We start from the raw sequence: 23,474 nt of genomic DNA, 5'->3' as shown, positions 1-23,474 counted from the left end.
TGAGACTTCAGTTTTATTCATCCTTACTGACCTAGAAAAAGAGCACTAAATTCTTGCCCATCCTACAGTCACAATGCTCCTTGTGTTTCTCTCCTCCTCTCCATTTACAAGTCTACCACCTTAATTTAGTTCCTTGCCACCTCTTACTTGGATGACTCCCAAAGCCAAATAACTCTAGTCTCCATGGCATCAGCTTTTCTCCCTCTATAACCCACCATTGAAACAGCTGTTAAAAGAATCTAGGAAACGACCAGATCAGCCCATGTTATCCCCCTGCTCAAAAATGGCTCCTTATCGACTATGGGCAAATCCAAGCAAGCCCTCCCCTTAGGGCCTGGCATTGAAGGCCCTCCATGAGCTGGTGCCCACTCACCTTTGTGGCCCCATTCACTTTCTTGACATTGTAGCCTCCCACTAGTGGTGAACTGTGCCCATCCTCTCCTGCCTTCACTTGCCCCTTGGCATTCCCACAGGTGGTCCTCCATGCCTGAATGCACCCTTCCATCAGGATTCTTCTCTTCCTTCAAGGCTTAGATGCTACCCCTTGTTCTCTCCCTTCCCTCCATGACCCCTGGAGCTCTCCTCCAGCCTAGACCTTTTTCTCTCATGTTCCATCTTCTTGTGCCCCTAAGACCTGGTTTCCTTCTGAAGATCCCACATCTTTCAGTCCCCTCACTAATACTGGCTATTCCTACTTTCCTGCCCCCAGACACATGGAGCACAGAAGGTCCTTGGTTCCCACTTTCACAGCTGTCCTCCACCACCATCATTTCCCAACCACTCCTCTTTCTTCCAAGTTCCATCCATCTTGTCCAGATTCTTGGCCACTGCCATTTATGGGCTTCTTTGGGTCACTCTCCCTCCTTCCCAATAAACTCCATGCCTGGTTCACCATTTTCTCTTCCACCCCAACTCCCACCCCCTCAAAAGCCCCAGCCTCCCAGCCTCTTCAATTTCCATGGCTTCTGCCTCCATCCTCCTCCAGCTCTGCAAAGAAGTGGCTATATAGTCAGACCTCAGGTCACACCGACCTACATTGGCCACAGATACTGGAATTCCTAATTAGGGCTCTGATTCTGTGTTCTAAGTTTCTAGTTGGGAATCTATATTCTAAGGTCTTTCCCAGCTCTGACATCCCCTGTTCTAAGACCCCTCCCAGCTTTAACCTTCCCTGTTCTACAGCCCCTCCCAGCTCTGACATCCCCAGTTCTAAGTGCGTTCTAACTTGCCAGCCTAATGCGACAGATTAGCAACTGCCTCTGTAAGGCAGACCCTTCTGTCCTGCTCCTTTTGTGACCATAGCCGGCATGTCCCATATGAACTGTGCTCCTAATGTAAAAGCAGGAAGGCAGAGACAGTCTTTCATTATGAACTTCTTCTTACCTGATAAGCCTTTGTGGGGGGTCATCTTTTTTGAACTGTTTCTTCTCACACAAGTTACGAAACTCCCGGTAGTTTAGCGTTAAGCCTGGCTTCAGATTCATCGACTCAAGCAGACGTATAAACTCCTCCTCTTTCAAGGTGATCAGCATGTGATGCAACATCGTTCTGAAGTCTGCCATGTTAATGATGCCATCATGGTTTGTATCCGTCTTGTAAAAGGCAGAGTAGGCATCCTTTAAAAAAAATGTGGGGCTTCTTGGGTTTTTGTTTTGAATCAAGGTGGTCCTTCTGTTATCAATGAAGTGGCCAAAAGAATAGTGGGCTTGGAGGGACCTGATTTCTAGTACTGATTTTTACATCCACAATCAGCTGAATTTAATAACTCAGTGTTCTAAAAACCTGAGAACATGAATTACTTGAGTAAGGAATCCCTATTTGATAAGAACTTTGGGGAAAATTAAGAGCAATTTGGCAGAAATTAGGTTTGAACCCTCATATTACACCATATGCTTGAATAAACTCAATATAGAAAACAGTATATTAAAAATCACACTATAAAAATCATATGAAAACTGGACCTGGTACTTTTAACATCCAGGATGAGAATTAATAACCAGACAAGGGATGGAGGTTATCAGAAAAGATATGGCTGATCATTTTGATTACATGAAATTGAACAGCTTTTGCATGAGCAAAATCAATGAAGATAGGACAAGAAAGGAAACGCTCAACTAGGGAAAAAAATCTTTGCCTCAAATATCTCTGGTGAAAGTTCTATAAGACCAGATATGTAAGACCAAAAGCCAATCTCCACTGGATAAGTGGTCAAAGGATATGAATAAACAGTTCTTGAAAGCAGAATCAGAAACTATTGAAAACCATTTGAAAGACTGTTTCAAATCACTAATGATACGAGAAATGTAAATCAAAACAGCTCTGAGGCAGAAAATTGGAAAGATGACAAAAGATAAGAACAGTTAATGTTAAAGGGGTTGTAGGGAAATCAGCACGCTCATACATTGTTGGTGAATTAGTACGACCATTTTAGAAAACAATTTTGAATTGCACTAATAAAGTGACAAAAATGCCAATACCTCATGACCTATATATAAATGCTATACTGGACATATACTCCAGAGGTAAACCACAATTTTGCAATCTTATGCAAGTCATTTGGGACAAGTAATAGTTTTTATGTGGTGACAGCAAAAATCATATGTATATGCTTCCTGTGAGCTGGGATGTCAGAGGGGATGTCAGAGCTGGGAGAGACCTCAGAATATAGATTCCCAACTAGAAGCTCAGAACGCGGAACCAGAGCCCTAGTTAGGAATTCCAGTATCTGTGGCCAATCTAGGTCGGTGTGACCTGAGGTCTCACCATATAGCCACTTCTTTGCAGAGCTGGAGGAGGATGGAGGCAGAATTAGGATGGATTTGAATTAGTTCTCTGCAAGCTGAGGGCTGAATTTTGAGTCAAACTTCACAGGTTTCATTTCTCTTTTGTTTTTTAGTTCTGTATGTTTTAAAAATGAATATTACTCATGTTTCCATAGCAATGACCATGAGAGATATGACAGGGGCTATTGACGAAGAGAAGTAGAGCCCACAATACAATAGGATTGGTTCTGCCAAAGCAGAAAGCCAAAAACTTGAGAAACCAATGCTGTGAAATAGCCTAAATAATCCTCAGAAAAACAAGCAAGACATTCCAAAGGACTTGGGATCTGGATATAGGACTGTCACCGATTTCTCTACCGTGCATCAGAAGCTTCTTGATGTTGGAAGAGCTATAAGAATCACAAGAAGAAAGAGCAGCTACTATCCTTTACTATAAAGATGAAATGCTTGTCATGGGCAAGTCAATACAAAGACTAGAGTCCTGAAGATTGGGAAAAGGTCCTTTTTACTGATGAAAAACTTCGGCAAAAGCCAAAAGAAGTGCTGGTAAACCTGTGAGAATATCTGGGCATTTCATCAAACACTAAAAGATTCTCACTCCCCAAAAATATATTTTGGGGATTTTTAAGACCAGTCTTTTCCCTATTATGGAAATGATGACCTCTGAGGTTCATATACTGAGAAACAGAATTGTTCCAGGATGACAAAAATTGCCAGCTGAAGATGGAATGCTATAACATTACCTTGTACCATTCCACACATAATAAAAGATTAAGAGAAGTATGGAAAATCTTAAATGAACTGATGCAAAGTGAAATGAGCAGAACTGGCAACAAGCTAGGAGTCTAGCAGTTGAGGTAAAGCTCCATGAATGTGCTATAAGAAACAATGAGCAGATGACTACAGAGAAGTGTGGGAAATCTTCTATTAACTGATGCAAAGTGAAGTGAGTAGAACTGGGAAACACATAGACAATAACTACAGCCATGTAAATGAAAGAGAAATACACACAGAAAAGTCAAAACTGACCTCAGAGAATAATATAAGGGTCCTCCTCCCTCCCTTCTTTGAAGAGGTGGGGAACTACAGGTGTGGAACAGTGCACACGCTGTCAGGCTTGGTTGATTGTGTTGGTTTGTTTTTCAAACATTTTTCCCTCTTTTTTGCTACATGAGATGCAAGGAGGTTGTCTATTGGGAAATGGAAGTGAAGAATGCAATAAAATGTGTCGAAAATAATGATCCTCCATTTCTGGAGCACTTTAAGGTCTACTGTGCACCTTCCTCACTACAATGATGTGAGACAGAACCATAAGCAATAGCATCTCTCTTCTGGAGAGCAGAAAATGGAAGCTTACAGAGATGGCACAATTGGCTCATGGTCATGCAGAGATAAGTGACAGATCTGGAATCTGCCCCAATGTTTACTATGCATTTGCCCATGTTCTCGCCAGGGCCCGCTGCTTCCTGGGATAATCCCAGAGGTCAGTATAGAAAGAGAACCTAGGGCCAAAGAGACTGGTCTAGAGAGAGCTGCTCGTATTGTCAGCCGGGTAACAGAGGAAGCCATGGAAAATGTAGGAGTGATTAATTAAGCTAGTTAAGGCCAGAAAGCCAATCTCTCTTTTTCTCCTTTCCGTGACACATGAATACTCCTTCCACCAATACAAATTGGCACCGACCCGTAACTTCTAGTCTGAGGGTCCTGGGGTGGTAGATGACATAGCCAGAGTCACACTGCCTCTCACCCATTAGATGACAAGGAAGCAGTGTGGTGTAGTGGCAGGTGCCTGGGTTCAAATCCTGGCTCTGACTCTTAATTCCTGCATAGTCCTTGGCAGGTCACCTTCTCTCTCTCATGAATTCGTTCTTGATTATTTGGCGGGGGTGGGGGTGGTATTTGTAGAAGAATTCTGTATCCAGGGCAAGGCCCCAGCCACTCATCCTTCTCTGCAGAGGGGCAGTGGGACAGAGAGGAAAGGGGAAGCAGGAGGCCCTGATGCCAACCTCAGCTGGGCTGAGCCCTGGGGAGCTAGACAGCTGGGGTGCCCTAGTCAACCCAGTCCCAGGTGCCAGCAACAGCCCACACACGGGCACACTGTTCATGGAAAGAGCCCAGGACTTCCCAGAGGAAGGGTAAGGGCAGAGAAGACCAGGGAGCAGGGGAGGGACAGAGGACTCAGCCTGACTCTCTTACCCCATAGGTTTCCTTGATCCTCTTGGGAAAGTTCTTCAGGCATTCTTCAGCAGATGTAAAATGACTCTCAAAACTACCCTTTGGAGTAACAGATGTTGGCACTGCCAGGATCCCAGAGGGCTCTTGTACAGTGAGCTTCCCATCTGAAGCTATTCAAGAAATCAGAAAAGGCCAAAAGGTCACAAGGCCCCTGCTCACTCTTTTGGAACTCTGCTGCCATATTTGTTCTGATTGTATCAGAGACAAATCCTAGTGGGTCCACGAGATGGGTGGCACTGGCTGCCCCCTCCCCCACAAGGCCCTCTGCTTGGACCAAGCCTCCTGGCTGATGCCCCCAGCTGCAGTGCCCCCCCAAGGACATTTGTACATATTTCCCATTTATTCTTATTTACTCATCTGCATTCATATGGTCTGCCTTCAATGGAATATAAGTTTCTGGAGAGGAAAGGCTATTTTCTTTTTGGCTTTGTATCCCCAGTACCTATAGTAGGTGCTTAATAAGTGCTTGTTAGTCACTTTTTAGATGGTTTAGTTGTGGTCTTTACTGAAACCTAGAATGTTTGAGCTTACAGAGATCATCTAATGTGGGGAGTGGGGGGAATAAAATAAAATACAAGGAACCACAAAGGGAATCCATAACATTGAAACAGTTATCAACATTTTTTAAAACTATCTGGGCTAGTCCAGCTCCATTAAATAACATGAGGAAGTGGCTTGCCCAGGGTTCTAGAGCTAGTGAGGAATCTAGCTAGAGGATCACAAAAGATATAGTGGGAAACCCCTGGCTCTAGGATCAGAGGGCACCCAGGTTCAACCTCTACCACCAGCTTGGACAAGGTCCTCCCCAGGCCAGTGTCCTCTGATGTCAAATGAGGGTCTGGGCCCCTGAGGCTTTTCCCTTCCAGCCCCAGCCTGTGATGCCACAGCCCAGGTCTCCTGACTCCTGTATCAGGGCTTTCTCCATCATGACATCCGTAGTACTCAAGGACATAAATCTCATAGCTGAAAGGGACTTCAGAGGTCATGGAGCCCAACCTTCTGGTTCTACAGGCAAAGAAACTGGAAAAATGCTGCATAGGCCCAGCAAGAAGTGGAGTAAGCATAGCAGGCAGGTGTCCACCAGCATGGGACTTCACTAGAATGGGAGAATAGGCGGGATGCTGACAGCAAGGATGACCAGCTAGGACTCACCCAGGGTGACTGCAGGGGTCTGGCACCCCAGAGCCACTGGCTCCATAGACCCAGGACCACCTCCTTAGGTTGAGGTCCCATCACCTCCCTCATCTTAACTCCTGCCCACACGGCTGCTCTCCCTGGCTCCAGTCTCTCCCACCTCCAACCCCTCCTTGAGGCAGCCGCCAAAGCAATCTTCCCAAGATGGGCTCTGGCCAGGTTCAGTTTAAGGGAAATGGCTCCTGATCCCCCAGGCCCTGAGGTGCCCCCCCCAAGGATCTGGCTCCAGATTGTTTAGTCCCTCACTCCCATTCCCAAACTCCTCATCCCAGCCCCCAGATAGCACTCATGGGTCCCTGAGTTCTACCACTCACATCACAATAAAAGTGAAAAACCCTTAAGCTAATATTTACACCATCTTTAGAGCACCTCCCTAGAGCTCATCCTTCCAACTGGAATGCTGTGTGATGTTGCAGAAGAGCCCAAGAATGCCAGAGCAGAGGGAGCGCCGCATGTTTGTCCTGAGCACACACAAGCAACCACTGCTCACTGACCTGGGGCCCCATCGTATTTGGGAGGAAATCTTCATCTGCCTATCTCTAGGAAGAACACCAGCAAGATGGCAGAGGTAGGTGGTCGGGTGGGACCAACCTCTCATCTGTGATAAATTAAAGAATGGAGGCTATGTGGCACGGTGGGAAACGTGCTAGACACAGCAAAGCTCTTCCCCTCTCTTGGCCTCCTCAGCCTCCTCTGTAAAACTGAGGGGCTCCGGCTCTGAATCTACACTCCTCCATCCTCAGACAGTCTCTAAGCTCCTTCAAAGCTCTGACTCATGACATTCCCCCTCCTGGGCCTCAGTTTCCTTCTCTGTTAAATGAGGGGCTTGGACCCAATGTCCATTGAGGTTCTTTCCAACTCCAGATCTCCTAGTCTATGAACAGCAAGCCTGGATTTAGGGAATCCAGGGTGGAGGGAAATTCTTTAAGTTTCCAAGACACTATGGATTTAACGTTCTATCCTCACAATCTTATTACTCTGAATCTGGTTTAACTGGGTACAGATCTTCCTCCTTGAAAAGAACGTCAGGACCTGGTCACTGCCACCAAAGACCATCATCTGAATGGCTTTTTAAAAAAATCCAAATGTAGTTAGATTAAGTTAGTGAGGACCAGCCCCTCTGGCACCAAGAGGGTAGAGATGATATTATAGACACACCCTGAACCACAGTGGTCCTGCTATGCAATGCTCTCCACTCTGGGGCCAGCTCAAATGCTGCCTTGCTACTACACGCATATACACATACACACATACACATGTACATGCACATACACATACATACATGCACATACATGCACAAGCACACATACACACACTCATAAACACATGACATTCCTTCATCTCCAGAATTTACACCTTCACACATGTCATCCCTAATGCCTAGAATGCACCTCTGGTAGAATCCCTAACCCTTCGAGGCCTAGTCAAGGGCCACGTCCTGAGCTTCCCCGCTTCTGAAATTACCTTGCATTGATTTGTATTACATTCAATATTTTACGTTTATGTACATGTAAAAATATTATGTCCCCTAATAAAGTTTAAGCTACACGAGGACAGGGCCAGTTTTCCTTTTTGCTCCTTGCAACCAAAGGGCCTAACACTGGACCAGGCGTAAAACAGGAGTTTGCCAAGATTTGTAAGACAGGGAATGATTGGGCACATCGTTCATCCATTGACCCAACCTCCAGCTGAGCACAACTCCGGCAACATCATTCGGCCAAGAACACCAACAGCGCTGACCCTCACAGCTCGGCCTGTAACCGTGCGCCCTCTGAGGCTGCTAGCGTCACTGACAGACTGGGCGGCTCACAAGCTCAGAGTCTGTGGGATGGCTGCAGGCCAAAGGGAACAGCCCGGCTGTTCACGTAAGATTTGTTTCAGGCCATATTTGCATCTTTCGTTCAGCTACCTTCAAATCCGGATGCAAAATCAAGATAACTAAGTCCTTCGTTTTTATATCCTATTTTTTTCACCAGCAGGCCAAACTGCTCATCATCCATAGGCATTCCGTTATCTTCCAGCACCTTGCAGAGAGAGAAGAGAAGGAGAAAGTTAAGTCACCGCCTCCACCGGGTATGGCTCAGCTGGCACCTCGGAATGGGCACTGCCCACTGTTGGGACCAAGGACAGCAAGATAGAAGTGGAGTGCCTGTCTTAGCCAAGGGCGTCCCTGGTGCTGGCTGTGACTGACAGGGGACTGATTTCACTTTTACACAAAGAATCCAAAACTAAATCTAGTATGCTTAATCAGGCAGTCGCTGCTTAGGAAGGGAAAGTGCAGGGCAGGGAACAAGTGGTGGGCTGGGAGGCCAGAGAGCTGGGCTGGGCAGGACCTGCTAGCTGTGTTACCTTAGTTGGGTCCCTTCCCCTCTGTGAACCCTGAGATCTTTGTCTGGGAAATGGCAGGATCAGACAAAAGATGGTCTCTGAGGTCCCCTCCAGCTCAGGAAGCCTGCTGATCTCATTCTAAGCATTAAAATAATGTCAACTTTATTGTAATTTTCATCAAACACGTGAACCAATCCTTTGCTCATTACAACATTGGCCAGGCTGGACTTTCCTCCTCACGACATCACCCAATGGCCTCCAAGTCACTCTTGGTCTCTCCCCTCACAAACACAGAAAAGAACATGACCACAAAATGGATTCTAACCTGCTTTCTGGCTCAAGACACTGGGTGAGGGGAGGCTGGTTTAAAAAAAAGCAAACCTCTGCTTTCTAGGTTTTGCAAATGTGACTGCAGAGTCTTGGGGCAGCCCTTCCCACCGGGGAAGCTGATTGGTTGGCTAGGTCGAAGTAGCCACTGATGTCACAACACTCCATGCCAGACGGTCAGCTAGTCAACTACCTTGCCTGGATACCTTGCCCACTGAGGGCAGGGGATGGGAAACCAGCCGAGGGAAGCCAGACCCTAAGGTCCTGCTCTCTTAGAAATTATGATGTGATAGGAACAGACAGGGCCGGGGCTCAGGAGACAGCTATGGCCACCCCCCAGGCCCCAAGGAAACACACAGATGCCCACGAAAGACCACAGTGCGAACCACAGACAGAGGACCAAGCGCCGGTGGAGGTGAGGAGAGCAGCCTGGCCCAGGGAGGTGAGTCTTTTTTAGGTCTCAAAGGAAGGGAAGGTGTAAAGGATCAGAAAGAGGTGGAGACGACATTCGGGGTGCCCAGATTCTCTCAGAAGACTTTTGTGCTGCCCCTAACCTCAGGAAGCTCATGGTCTGCAATGTTGGGGGTGGGGGGCGATAGGATAAGTATAGAAAGAAATACAGTTTAGATTATGGCAACTTGGCTTGATGGGTAGAGGGCTGGTCTTAGAGTGAAGACGACGTGGATTCAAATCCTGGCTCTAACATTTACTACCTGTGTGACCCTGGGGAAGGCATTTCCCTTCTCTGGGCCCCATTTTCCTCATCTGTATGATGGGCTTAGATAGCATCCCTTCCAGCCCAGGATCCATGACTGCTGCTGTTGTTGGGTCGTGTCTAACTCTTCATGACCTCATTGGGGTTTTCTCAGCAAAGATACTGGAATGGTTTCACATTTCCTTCTCCAGTTCATTTCACAGATGAGGAAACTGTGGCAAACAGGGTGAAGTGACTCAGCCAGGGTCACACAGCTAGTGAGTATCTGAGGCCAGATTTGAACTCAGATCTTCCTGACTCCTGGCCCAGCACTCTAGCCATTCTGCCTATGTGTCCCTGTGATAAAGAGGAGGATAATAAAGACACGGGAAATGAGATGGGAACAAACCAGCCCCAACTAAGTGAAAGTGTAAAGCATGTATTAAATGCCTACTGTGTACAAGGCACTTGGAAATATGAAGATGAAAATGGGCTGTTCTCAAAAAGTTGACATGCTGCTGGAGGAGGGATCAGAGCAGTCCACCAAAGAGAGGACATGGGAAGTGATAAGGTGCATCGGGTACAGCAACTGGGGGAGATGGCGAAGGGAGGTGCTTCAAGCTTGGGGAACAGTGGGAGGCAGAGACAGGGCCCCCTCAAGGATGGTGAAGAGCCCAGAACCAAGACCTCTCAGGAGAGATAGGTGCCCAGCGGGGGCCCAGGGCAGAGAGACAGAGGTCAGGCCATCAGGAGCTTGATCCCAGGCCACATCATGCATCCAGCTCAGGAGCCTCTTCTTTATCCAGAGCTAGGTCAAGGTAAACTGAGGGCGGCCTTGCTGGTCTGGACTAGCTGTGAATAAACCTCCTGGAGGCCAGTCACCGAGGAGGTGCCCATGGTCAGGTTCAACTTGGACCACAATGACTGGTGTGGGAGGATGTTGTGGAGTCACTTCAGTCATGCCTGACTCTCAGTGACCCCACTGGGGGTTTTCTCGGCAGAGATCCTCCAGGATGCACCAGGATGCAGCTTGCCATTTCCTGCTGCAGCTCATTTGACAGATCAGAAAACTGAGGCAAATGGTGAAATGACTTGCCCAGGGTCACACAAGCTAGGAAGTATCTGAGATTTGAACTCAGGTCTTCTGACTCTGAGCTCTGTGCTCTACATTGGAGGAAGGACTAGCTCCTATCTAGCTGGCCTTGAGCAGATCAGGTTACATTTCCGGGCCTCAGGCTCCTCATCTGTAAACAGAGGGAGTTGGTTAGACTAGACGGCCCCCATCACTACATCTACGACGCCTTCCTTCTGCTATCTCCAAATCACCCCGTCTGGAGCTTGTTCCTACATAGCTGTCTGCGTGGCGTCTCCCCCATTGAGGGCAAGGACTATCTTCTGCCTTTCTTTGTACTTCCAGCTCTTAGCACAGTGCCTGGCAAATAGTCGGTGCTTAACAAATGTTTATTGACTGACTACGAAAAGAATCATAGTCTTCAGGTCGAAGAGCTTCAGAACAAGCAGTGGCACCAGTCGTTACATTGACAGTGATGAAGGGAAAGCCCCCAGTGGTGATGGAGAAAAGAAATCATAGGACTTGGTGCTGAATTACTGATGGGGACTAGGGAAAGGATTTGAAAATGAACCCAGCATTCACTGGAGGGTCTTGGAGGGCAAGCGGAATGAGATATAGTGGGAAAATATGAAATCAAAGGATCTGAGTTTGAACCTGACTCTGTCACTTTCCACATATGTAAACTCAAGCAAGTCATTCTTTTCTTTCCAGGCCTATTTCCTTAACTGTAAAATGAGGGGAATAGACTAGATGACCACCAAGGAATTTTTTTTAATTCAGTTCAACAAGCATTTATTAAGCACCTACCATGTGCTTGGGGTTTGAGATGGGGATTCAAAAATATAAATAAATATTCCCTGCCCTCAAGGAACTCACATTATACCAGGATGAAGCAACCTAGGATCCTAGCTCTGGAGCTAGAACGGACCTCAAGGACTACCTAGCTGAACTCCCTCATTTTACATGTGAGGAAACTGAGACCCAGGGCAGGTTGAGTGACTTGTCTAAGGTCCCCCAAGTAGTTTAAATCAGAGGTGGGATTTGAACCCAGTTCCTCCGGTTTCACATTTAGTGCTCTTTAGGTTGAACCACACTGTCTCCCAATGTACACAAGCCAGTATATGTGCATGGTATCTACATGGGGGGTGGGGGGCAATCAGGACTGGCTTCCTATAGGAGGGAGCATTTAAGCTGAGCCTCCAAGGGAGCCCAGAGGCTCCAAGAGGCAAAGGTGAGGATGGAGACTTTCTAGGCGTACAAAGGAGGGAGAAGACAATGTTAGGGCTGGGCAACAGTGAGTCAGCTAAAGCAAGGGAGTGCATGAGGAGGCATGATGGTGCACCATTAGCTTGGAAAGGGGGCTGGGGACAAACATCAGACAGAGGAGCCTCTAGCTCCCAAGTCCTGACCCCCTGTGAGCTCTCTCTAGATCTCAGAAAGGACAAGCTGCATTCTCAGGTTGGGTTCAGCTTCAAATCTACAATCCTAAGAGCCTTCCCTGGGCCCTTCGCTTGTAAAATGGAAGTGAGTGAAGGGAAGCTAGGAAAGTTTTAAGGTTCCTTCCAGCTTCTAATCCATGATTCAAGCTACTTCAAAACCCTACTCCTCCTCCAGGAAGGATCAGGGCAGCTGGTTGATCACTAGCAGGCAGCCCATTGCAAATGAATTCTCAGTCAAACACCCTGTAAGCTGGCCCCAGCCTTGAGGTGGAGCTATTATTTCAGGTACATCCTAGGCCACCAATTATCAATCTACTGACAAGAGCTGGGAAATGGGTACATGTGTTGGCAGCATCCGACCTCTGTTCACCACCATCACATGCTGCTTGCTCATATGGGCAAGCAGGTCCCAGCCCTAGAGGGGAACCTGGCCCACTCTGAGAGCAGAGCACTGGCTCATGCTAAATACTCAGAACATGAAGCTGCAGCCTACAGCATAACATCACTTCCCCCACTCCTCGATTCCCAAATAGATATATTGGCTGAGCTCTTTAAAACATAACCTTGGCAAATAATTACATGTAGATTTTTATTGGAAATTCCAATTCCAGCTCTTTCACAAGCCCCGCCTCCCCAAACAAGAAATATCCCTCAGGAGCTGGACAGCACCTGGGGAAAGGGGGTATAGTTCTGAAGGCCTCCAGAAGGCTACCCAATAGCTGTGTACGGTGTGTGGAAAATATTATACTATTTTATATCATTTTTGTAATTTCAATAAGACTCAGGACCTGAACTACTTAACCAGAAGAAAAGCCTGATCCTAACAGTCTCTTTGTTCTCTGAGTAAGCTCAGAGACATCTCTATCTTGTATCAACAAATCCAGATGGAGTATTCCTTGCTCTGTCCATGGCCATTAAGGGTGAAAACCTTGAGCCCAGACACTATCTTGAATTATGTGACTTTTCCTTATCTTAATATTTTATGGGCATATACTATGTTGTGGAATGTTAATGGCCAATTAAACACAGAGATCCTGGGGTAGTAATTCCAATTGACACTCTGTCAACTATCTAATTTGTTGTATTTACAATCTATTCCATTAAGGAAAATCCTCTTGTTGTATCATGGTTAAACATACATGGGGGTCATAAAAATGAGGTCATACAGGCTTGCTAGCTCTGCTAAAATAATGTATATAAGTTTTCTCATTGCTTTGTTCAGGCAGCCAGAGTTCATACTCTGACTCCTTGTACGTACAAGTAAGCTAGCTCCGCTATGCTTCAAGGGAAAATAATAAACAACATGGATTTTTCTATCACCTAGCTCTGTTGTTTCCTTCAACCAAATTTTCAGGTTTAACAGTTATGGTGCCATGACTTTCGGATGGAAATGATGGAAACGGGACAACGCAGCCCAACCTTGCCAACGCTTTTGGGCGCCATAGGATTAATTTTTCCTGGAATTTTGGCCTTGACAAGGTGGGGTAAGTTGTCTCTCTTCCAAGCTTCCAAAAAGAACTCCCACAAAATTGGTTGAAGTCTGGAAATTCCCTTTAAGCTAGCTCTGGGAGCAGGGATCAAATCTGTGGTAAAACACAGATCTGCGGTCAAACGCACATAGATCCCCTGGAAACACTGATTGATCTAGAAAATTAACTATGGATCAGTCAAAAACTAGAATTAGAAGTCCAACTGTTCCTCCACTCCCTCTCTTCCTTCGCTTGGAGGCTCTGGTCCTGGGGAGAAAAACTGCACTTTGCTTTTTCCCTCCCCTTCTGCCTCCCAGGAAGGGCTCTGATCCTGAGAGAGGTAACTCTGTTCTGCTACCATTGCCTCCTCTCTCTCTTCCCTCCCCGCCCCTTTCCCCCTTTCCCTTAAGGGCTCTGTTTTTGCCTTCTGCCCTATTCCTGCTTCCTTCCCTTGAAGGCTCTGATTATGGGAAGGATAAATGCATTTTATCCTTACTCCTCGCCTTCCTTTACCTGTCCTAGTCCTCCTCCATCTCCCCTTTCCCTCTTCCTAAGGGATAGGATATGGAGAGTCAGAAAAATCAGGAACGCCAAGGCTTCCCCAAAGACCATGGGGGTGCTAATAGCTAACTCATGAAAGCTTCTAATTCTCTGTTGTTTGAACTCTGAGCTCAGTCTGTATTTGTTCTGTATTTGTTTTGTTAATTGTCTGTTAACTGTCTGTGTGAGAGCGTGTGCTGTGAAATGTCTATACTTTGGTAAAATCTGAAACGCAGGTAGCCAGAGAATTCTAAGGCTGCAGTTAGGGAAACAGAGACTCTATTTCCTTTTTCAATGTTTGGCCTGGCCAGCCGAACTTGAAGAAAAAAATAGAGCTGAAACATTTTAGCATATTCTGGGATTGATTATTCATTAAAAGTTTAGAAATTGGTTAGTTGGATTTTGGGACAGAACTCCTGAGACTGTAAAATCCCTCCAGGAGCTCACTCTTGCTGATCACTTAGATGAAGTTTACTTGAGTTACAATCATTGAGATCTTTCACCATTGTCCTGTCTCTGACCGAGCCAGAGCTGCAGTAAAAGTTAGAGCAGCTAAACAAACTCCTTTCCTCCCAAATCAGATTAGGAGAAGAGAATGCAGGAGAACTGTAGAGAAGGACAGAATTTCACAGACTGACAGTATTCTGACAGTCCTGTGCCCATGGGTATCTTTGTAGCCCATTCATTTCGGCAAAGTTTGGAATTGTCACCCAGGTCCTATGCATTCTGCCCACTCTGTCCTCAGCAGCTGCAAACTGCCCTAGGCTCAGTAACTTTTGCAGTTGTGGGGGAAGGGTGAGGTAGATGGATTTGGACTTTCTGCCTCCCAGAATTGTCACCACTGGGATACTAGCTTCTGCTCTAGGTAACTTCTCTAGGTAACTTCACACTTCTTGTTCCAACTGCAAAACTGTATTTTAATCTGTTTGACCTGTTTCCTGAGTTTTAAAGGGAAAGTAATAATGATGGTTGTTACGGGATCAAAATGATAATGATTGTAAAATGCGTAACATAAAGTCTGGTATATGTTAGATACAACATTATTATTATCTCTCTCTGATTTAATGTAATTGTTAACTTATGAAGTGGTTTTTAAAATACCAGAAGTAATAAGCTGAATAATTTCTATATGTGGTAATCTGGAAATGCAATAGACGTCATCTGAAATTTATTGTTTCTGTGTTTCTAAACTTGCATTGTGTTCCCAAAAATTCTCTTAGATTGTGGAATTTGAGAAGACCATTGTGTGGTAAGAAATGATATCATAGCAATTTTAATCTGATTTTGATATATGTGAATTGGGTTTTCAAAGGGATGTGATAAAATTTGGAACCGTTATATGTGGTTATAACAAGTAAATAATTAATAATACTGATATTTAACCATGAGAACAGACTTTCTGTGTGAAAAAGTTTTCTATTATGAGAATATATCTGGTGATTTAAAGTTATAGTTTCAAATGATGAGATGAAAGATTCTCTGGGCAAGGAGATTTAGGAATATGTTCACCTAACTGATAAATGGGTTGTTTCAAGTTTTAAAATGCATAATTATGTTTAGGGCGCTGTTACATTTCTAAATTGTGTAATTTGACAAACAGATGTATCAGCAATATTGAAAAATGTGGTAATCTTTTACAATGCTAAGAGTATTGGGCCTTAGAAATTAAAATGTTACCACCAGTGGTTAGGAATCAGATTTGATTTGCTTATCCAACTCAGTTATGATCACTAGATTGGTAATTAATTGGAATCTGTTTCAAGTCTTAGATACATGATAATTGCTTGTGGTATACTTATTTCTAAGTTAGTTATTATATACAAATTGGTTAACATCGCATTACCTGTGCTGTTAGAGAATAATTTCTCTTATAATCTGGATGTTGTTAGATTAAGAATCGTAGTTAATTAAGAAATTGAGATTTTTAACTGAAACAAGAACTTTTGAAACCATCTAGTCATGAATTCTTATCAATCTTGTGTGGTTTTCAGTGTAGAGGAATTACTCTGGAAAAAGCTTTTTAAAGTCCTGGTAAACTTTGTTATTGTGATAGGGTTAATTTAATTGAGTATGTAATTTATAGAAATTAAGTGTCCTCCCATTATAACACTTTTTGACTAAGGAATTTGTAATATCTAGGAATTCTGGGCAATATTTGAGAATGAGGACATTTGGTACCAACTCAGTTAATGAATTCCAGCATTTAAGGATTAATTTGCTTTAAGGAACGTACTTTTGGAAAATGTTCTGTAAAATCTTTTTGTATAATTTTAGAAGGCCCGCTGAATTTCCACCTGTAAGTCAATTGGTTGCAGTTCAAACCTATTGTGAGTTCTCGGAGTTTCTGGGTGAGAACCTAATTAGAATTATTAGAATTAATGCTTATCTATAGAAGTTCCCATTCAATGTCTTATTCAAGGTTCTTTTTTGAGTAAGGAGGTTGGAAAAGACAGTCTGAATTCCTTACTCCTCCCCGCCCTTAGTTTAGATAAGAAGATTCACCTTAGCCCACCTGTCAGAAGGGAAGGAAAGGGGAGGGGCAACAATTACTGGGATTTGAGTTTTTACTGAAAGAAAGAACAGTAGGGGTCAGAAGCCTAAAAAAAAAAAAAACCTGGCTTTTTAAAGTCAGCAAAAGTGATGCGTTTTTAGGATAAGACTGGGTTTCGAGGAGGATGTGGGTCTTAAGGATACAGTTCTTATTAGTGAAGCTTGCCATCTGATGGGAAAGAACCCACCCTCAGGGGGAGATGATGTGGCAGATCTCTTTAATCAGAAATAAGCAGGTAGTAACAAAAGGGAAGTTATCTGCCAGAATCTGTTACCATTGTGAAAAAAGTTGTTTTTTTGAAAAAATGGGAAATTGGATAAATGCAAATATGTAAAATCTTGTTGTTATAATCAAATGACTGGTTATATTGGTACTCTTGTATAGTCAAATGAAAGATAATATGGTTTCTAAAGTGTTAATGAGAATAATTAGAAAGGGAAGAGAAGTTTTATGATGTAGGGTTGAATCATTATCCCATGGACTAGGATGGGATTTTAAAGTTGTATGTATTATGCGAGATAGAGTTCTTGAATGTTGTGAAGTGATATAAGAGCAATTGGGTATTGACACAAATAGTGTAATTAATTACTGCGACTAAATCAGAGACATCTTCAGTTTAGGTAAACAATTCTAGAAGTATTTTGGAAAATGTTTTTGTGATTTTAAGCGAGAGTTAGAGCTTAACAATGTGTATAAGACTCAATTCCTGAAGTGTTCCTTTTTCCCTCCAGAATGAGTTAACAGGGACAATCCATCAATTTGTGAGGTCAGTCATTAACCTCTTTTGTTTGTTTAAGAAGCTGGAATGGGATTCCAGTATACACAGTTATGACAATGAAAGTACTAACTTATGAGTTGTTTTGTCTTATGGCTGAAATGAAGACTGAATTGGGTTTGAAAGGTTTGGAAAGGTAAATTAAGGTTGAGGGAAAATACGAAAGGCAGATGAGAAAGTTAGGGGACAAATGGGAGTTAGCTAAGCCTCCCCTCTCCTGAGAATGATAGTTTCAAATGGTTTAAGTTAAGTTGAGAGTGTGAGAAAGTATTTTAGAAGATGGAAAAGTTATGTAGCTTGATTTGATAATTATTAGCTCAATGAAATTTGGGACAGTCCTATCTGAAGGATATTTATTTGCTATTTAAGATTTTATGGGACTACAATTTAATATTGTTTTAAGCTCTGATTACAGGTATAGGTCACATGAAGCCAGTAGTGGAATGGCAGGCATTACAGACTGAGAATTCTTAAAGGTAGATGTCTATGCCTGGAAAAAAGTCTTGAAGACGACCTTGGACACAACCTAGGTAAGATCTTCCTGACTCTATTTCCCAATTCTGCTATTTCCTTTCTGAAAAGGAAAGTCTCCACCTGATTACTCCTAAGCCCTGCTTTCAGCATCTAATGGCTATATGATTGGCTATCAGATATGACTCATGCCTGGAATCAAACAGAGCTAAGGAAGTTCTTTCTTTCTGTATGACACTGTCCCTCTTTTCTTTCATAGCAAATTTATATTATCAAGAAAGTTTTGTAAGCACAATGCTAAATCTATTAGATAATAGATGGATATTGGAATATCTCTGAGTTATTATAATAGGATACAGGAATGAATAGCTTACAATTTTAAATGACCAAATAAGGATCAGAAGGATACAGAGATAACATCCTCCAAAAGGAGGAAATGATTAGACACAGTAATAAGGCAAAGATGTAATGTGATAAATGTCTAATAAAAAAGAAAGGGATAGCAAATTTTGAGGAAAAGCCATAGGACCAAATTGATTCCTCTAAGAATTATATACAGATGTGTATGATTGGCTCCAAAATTTATCAGTCATGGAAATTCAAGCTAATAAGTGTGTTTAGGTAGTAAGATCTTAAATGTGGATTTTTGTACAAGAAAATTGTATGAGATAGTACAAGTGAAATTATATCTCCTTTATTAAAGTATCTGTCTGATGATTTTAAAAGGAAGATGAGTTCAATTTATGGTTGGACCTTTATATTTTAAAGAACTCTTATACCAGGTACAAAATTTAGGTAAGGTTAGAAACAGTAGATGATATATGAACTGAAATACTCTGAAGTTAAAAGAAGGAGAGCCAAATTTAAGTGATTAAGTTATATTAAGTTAGAATTGTCTGAGGATTTCTAGATCTGAACCAGAGAAGCAGAACTCTCTTTTACTATCTAGGAACCAGATAACCACAATTAGGCATCTAAAAAAAATTTTTTTTTTGCCTTAAATGGACATTGGAAATATGTAACTGGGATTTAAAGCTACTTTGTATTTGTACTGTTTGAACTTAGCCCTGAGTGGCTGGGACCTATGGTGTGCTGTTTTTCTCTCAATTATCAAATTACATGTGTTCTGGGAGCTCCTGTCAGATCTGGCTACTTCTACAGCTGCCAACTTGTGGATATGGACTCCTTGATCCTTCTATCATATCTGATGATTGCCTGTGCTCCTGAGTGGACATCTGAGCCCATAGGACACCTTGCCCTCCGGTTTCAAAGAGCCTGAAGGGGACAGCATCAGACGCAGGCAACCTTCCCAAGAGCCCGGACCAGAACCTGAACGAAGAACTGCTCTTTCCCTTTCTGAGTCCCTTGAGTTCCCAAGACTGTTTACTTGTACCTTTGGTATCTTTAGCTTATTTTACTTAGGTGCTCTGGTTTCCCCATTATGTTCCCTACTGATACCCCTTGCAACTTGCTCCCCCTGCTTGTTTACAAGTAGTTTATAATTACTGTGCATCTCTGGGGATGTCCAAACACAGAAAGAGAAAGAAAAAAAAAAACCTGAATCCACCTAGATAAGGATTTTTACAACTTTACCCCTGAGGAAGATAGAGGTTTTTCCATACCTTAATTGGTCTTCAGGTGAAGCTTTCAGCTTACCTTTGACCAAAAGGAGGAAATGTGGAAAATATTATACTATTTTATATCATTTTTGTAATTTCAATAAGACTCAGGACCTGAACTACTTAACCAGAAGAAAAGCCTGATCCTAACAGTCTCTTTGTTCTCTGAGTAAGCTCAGAGACATCTCTATCTTGTATCAACAAATCCAGATGGAGTATTCCTTGCTCTGTCCATGGCCATTAAGGGTGAAAACCTTGACCCCAGACACTATCTTGAATTATGTGACTTTTCCTTATCTTAATATTTTATGGGCATATACTATGTTGTGGAATGTTAATGGCCAATTAAACACAGAGATCCTGGGGTAGTAATTCCAATTGACACTCTGTCAACCATCTAATTTGTTGTATTTACAATCTATTCTATTAAGGAAAATCCTCTTCTTGTATCATGGTTAAACATACATGGGGGTCATAAAAATGAGGTCATACAGGCTTGCTAGCTCTGCTGAAATAACGTATATAAGTTTTCTCATTGCTTTGTTCAGGCAGCCAGAGTTCATACTCTGACTCCTTGTACGTACAAGTAAGCTAGCTCCGCTATGCTTTAAGGGAAAATAATAAACAACATGGATTTTTCTATCACCTAGCTCTGTTGTTTCCTTCAACCAAATTTTCAGGTTTAACAGGTGGGATCAGTGCAGACCTCCAAGCAGAAACAAGAGGGAAAAAGAAAGAAAAAGGTACAATTACAGGCAGAGAGACTAAACCTTTGACAAACATAAATGGCTCTCATGCTCCTCAAGTTTCCCCTTGTTCCACTGACATTTCTAAGACGAAGAGGACAGCCAATCAACAAGATTTATTGCAAGCCTTATATAGTCAGAGTCTTTGAGGGGAGATTTCTCAGACAATGGCCATTAAAGAAGGTTGGGGAAAAGGCAGGATTTCTTGACATACTCCCACATCCCCTTGGGTCTGTGCTGGGAGATGCCTTCCAAAGACTCATCTGAAGCCAGAGGTAGAAATGTCTTTCTAAAGTGCAGGACTGACCATGCACCACGGCACTTTCCCCAATTCAATCCACTCCAGAAGCTTCCTGTTACCTCCCAGATCAAGTAGAAAGCTGTATTCGGTATTCAAAGCCTTTCCTAAGTGGATCCCCTCCTCCCTCCCTAATGCCCATTCTTTGATACTAGGACGTCGTCCTCCCGCTGTTCCACCACCAAGAGCCTCCACCTTAGCTCTAGGCATTTTCTCTGACTGTCCCTGGAACACTTTCCCTTCTCATCTCCACCTCCTGCTTCCTCCATGACTTCCTTCATTTATCTGCTAAAATCCCTCTTCTACAGGAAGCTTCTCCCAATGCCTCCTCTCTGGTGGTTATCCCCAATTGACTTGCCTGTCATCTCTCCCATTAGATTGTGAGCACCTTGAGGGCAGATTGGCTTTTGCCTCCTTTTGTATCCCCAGAGCTTAGTACAATGCCTTGTGCTTCATTTATTGATTGATTGACCATGGGCTGATGGTGATGATGATGATGGTGATGATGATGGTGATGGTGATGATGATGATGATGATGATGATGATGATGATGATGGTGATGGTGATGATGGTGATGATGGTGATGGTGATGATGATGGTGATGGTGATGATGGTGATGATGGTGATGATGGTGATGATGGTGATGGTGATGGTAGGGATCTAGTGATGTGCCTCCCTACATGGGCTAGGGAGAGGGGAAGAAGCATCTGTCTACCCAGAGCTGCCAAAATATTCTCCAGACTTATTTAAGATTTGTAAAGTATCACCCTCACTGTTGGTCTTTGATGCTAATAGTTGGGTGGGGGAGGGAACCATAGCAGGAACAAGCGAGCCCCCCAATTGTATGAGGACATTTTCAGACTGAGGTGGTTGTGGGGAGAGAGAGTTGGTCCAGAGCAGCCTTGGAGGAGGAAGAGAGTCATCAGTGGGAAGAGGAAAGACTGAACAGAGAAAAGTGGAGAAGGGGAGAGCAAGACTGTGGGGACTGAGCAGAAAATAGGGTTAGGGCAAGTGTGGAGCTGGCTAAGGAGGCTGGAGCTGAGAGGAGACCATGACGGGGCACAGGGGGCAGAGGAGATTCCCTTTCCAAGTGCATGGGTCCCCAGGTAGTGGTGATACTAGGATTGGGGACCCACAGTCACACCCAGGATCTCACCATCACCCACTGATCCATTTCTATGATCAAGAATTCTAAAATTCCTCTATCTGACCATAACTTCTATCCTTCCATCACTTCTTAAGCCTTTGACACCTCCCCCCAACCTTTATTCTTCATCCCCATCAGGACTGCTCCTCTGCATACCACTCAGGGCTCTTCCAGGACTTCACCCATGCTCCCCCTTTAGTCTGATCCCTTCAGGAGGTGTGAATGCCTCTCTGCTTGGGTCAAGAAGGGAACAGAGTGACTGGCTCTGAACAAATAAATTAGACAGACTCTAAGGGCTTTTAAGTAGTAAGCTCTAAGCCAAGTCCAGTAGTTCACCTTCAGTGATGGGAGAGATTGCAGGTTAAGAACTCTACCTCTACAAAACAGCCTTGCAGGTGATGGGAGAGCAGCGGATTTACGCACACGCGCGCGCGCACACACACACACACGCGCGCGCATGCATGCACATGCTATACGGCTTTGAAGGAGAAGGACTAGACCAATAAGAGTGACTGCACCCAGTGCAGAGATGACACAACACAAATCAGGTCATCTGTGACTTCACAGACACCTTCCAGCCAAACAGAGATACGAAGAGACAGTCACCTGTAGGAGAAAGCAGCTTCAAAAAACAGAACCTCTGAAAAAAACAAGCTTGAGAACCTAGATGAGCAAACCACCCAGTAGAGACGCTACACCCAAGGGGAACCCAAGGTTCGTGAGGACTTTATGAAATGAGAAAGCATTTTCAGCATCTTCGTAGCAAAAGTTATGAAGTTACCTTTGCCACATACAACTCCTATATGTGTTCCTCATTACCGTTATAGTTTAGGTTTATGCCTACTCTTACTACAGGTGCTTCATTCATTTGTGGGAAAATGCATATAAGATTTACAGGAGGAATTTTCTCATTTGAGAAAATGTCTTTGCTAAGAGCTAACTGGGTTTTATTGGCTGATTGTTAGTGTGAAACACATCAGTGGGGGCTCATGATCTACAAGAGTAGGAGTAGCCACCCACAAGATTTCCCCCAGAAAATGAGACAATAATTGCCTTCTGGGCACCCAATCTGAAATCTGAGTACCAGTTGGTGGAGTTGCTCAGAGGGTATGCTAGAACTATAAAATGGGTATGATGATAACAGTAATGTATATGCCTCACAGGGTAGGTGGGAGGATCAAATGAAATGATGTGTGTAAAGTGATTTTAAAATATTGAACTACTATGTAAACGTCAGTGATGATGATGATGGTGGTGATGATGGTGATGATGGTGATGGTGATGATGATGGTGATGATGGTGATGGTGATGATGGTGATGATGGTGATGGTGATGATGGTGATGATGATGATGGTGATGATGATGGTGATGGTGATGATGATGATGATGATGATGATGATGATGATGGTGATGGTGATGATGGTGATGATGGTGATGGTGATGATGATGGTGATGGTGATGATGGTGATGATGGTGATGATGGTGATGATGGTGATGGTGATGATGGTGATGATGGTGATGGTGATGATGATGGTGATGGTGATGATGGTGATGATGGTGATGATGGCGATGATGGTGATGATGATGATGGTGATGGTGATGGTGATGATGATGCAATTTGTCTGAGGTCACACAGGGAAGCCATCGGATTTCGAGCTAGAGTTTTTAGAATTTTCTAGATGAAGTCAGGTAAGTTACTCAAGATCAAATAGGGATCAAGCAGCAGAGGCAAGATTAAGTCTAGACTTTCAGAACCATATCTCAATGCTCTCTCCACCACAGACCA

The 23,474-nt window shown here is 43.7% G+C and overlaps 1 protein-coding gene across 1 annotated transcript in view; it reads right to left on the bottom strand.

The window, feature by feature from the left end:
* The window catches only part of EFCAB6 (EF-hand calcium binding domain 6), a gene marked incomplete at its 3' end in the record, with an annotated part of 228,542 nt that overhangs the window by 87,697 nt on the left and 117,371 nt on the right, over positions 1–23,474 (bottom strand). The window contains exons 16-18 of the mRNA XM_036760831.1: positions 8,122–8,236; positions 4,980–5,128; positions 1,384–1,616 (exon numbers count right to left, since the gene is read on the bottom strand). Of these exons, the coding sequence (XP_036616726.1) occupies positions 1,384–1,616; positions 4,980–5,128; positions 8,122–8,236 (497 nt within the window). The remainder of the gene's footprint in view (positions 1–1,383; positions 1,617–4,979; positions 5,129–8,121; positions 8,237–23,474) is intronic.

This window comes from Trichosurus vulpecula, chromosome 5 (genome assembly GCF_011100635.1).
Source record: "Trichosurus vulpecula isolate mTriVul1 chromosome 5, mTriVul1.pri, whole genome shotgun sequence".
NCBI lineage: Eukaryota > Metazoa > Chordata > Mammalia > Diprotodontia > Phalangeridae > Trichosurus > Trichosurus vulpecula.
This window is presented reverse-complemented; position numbering and strand designations above follow the sequence as displayed.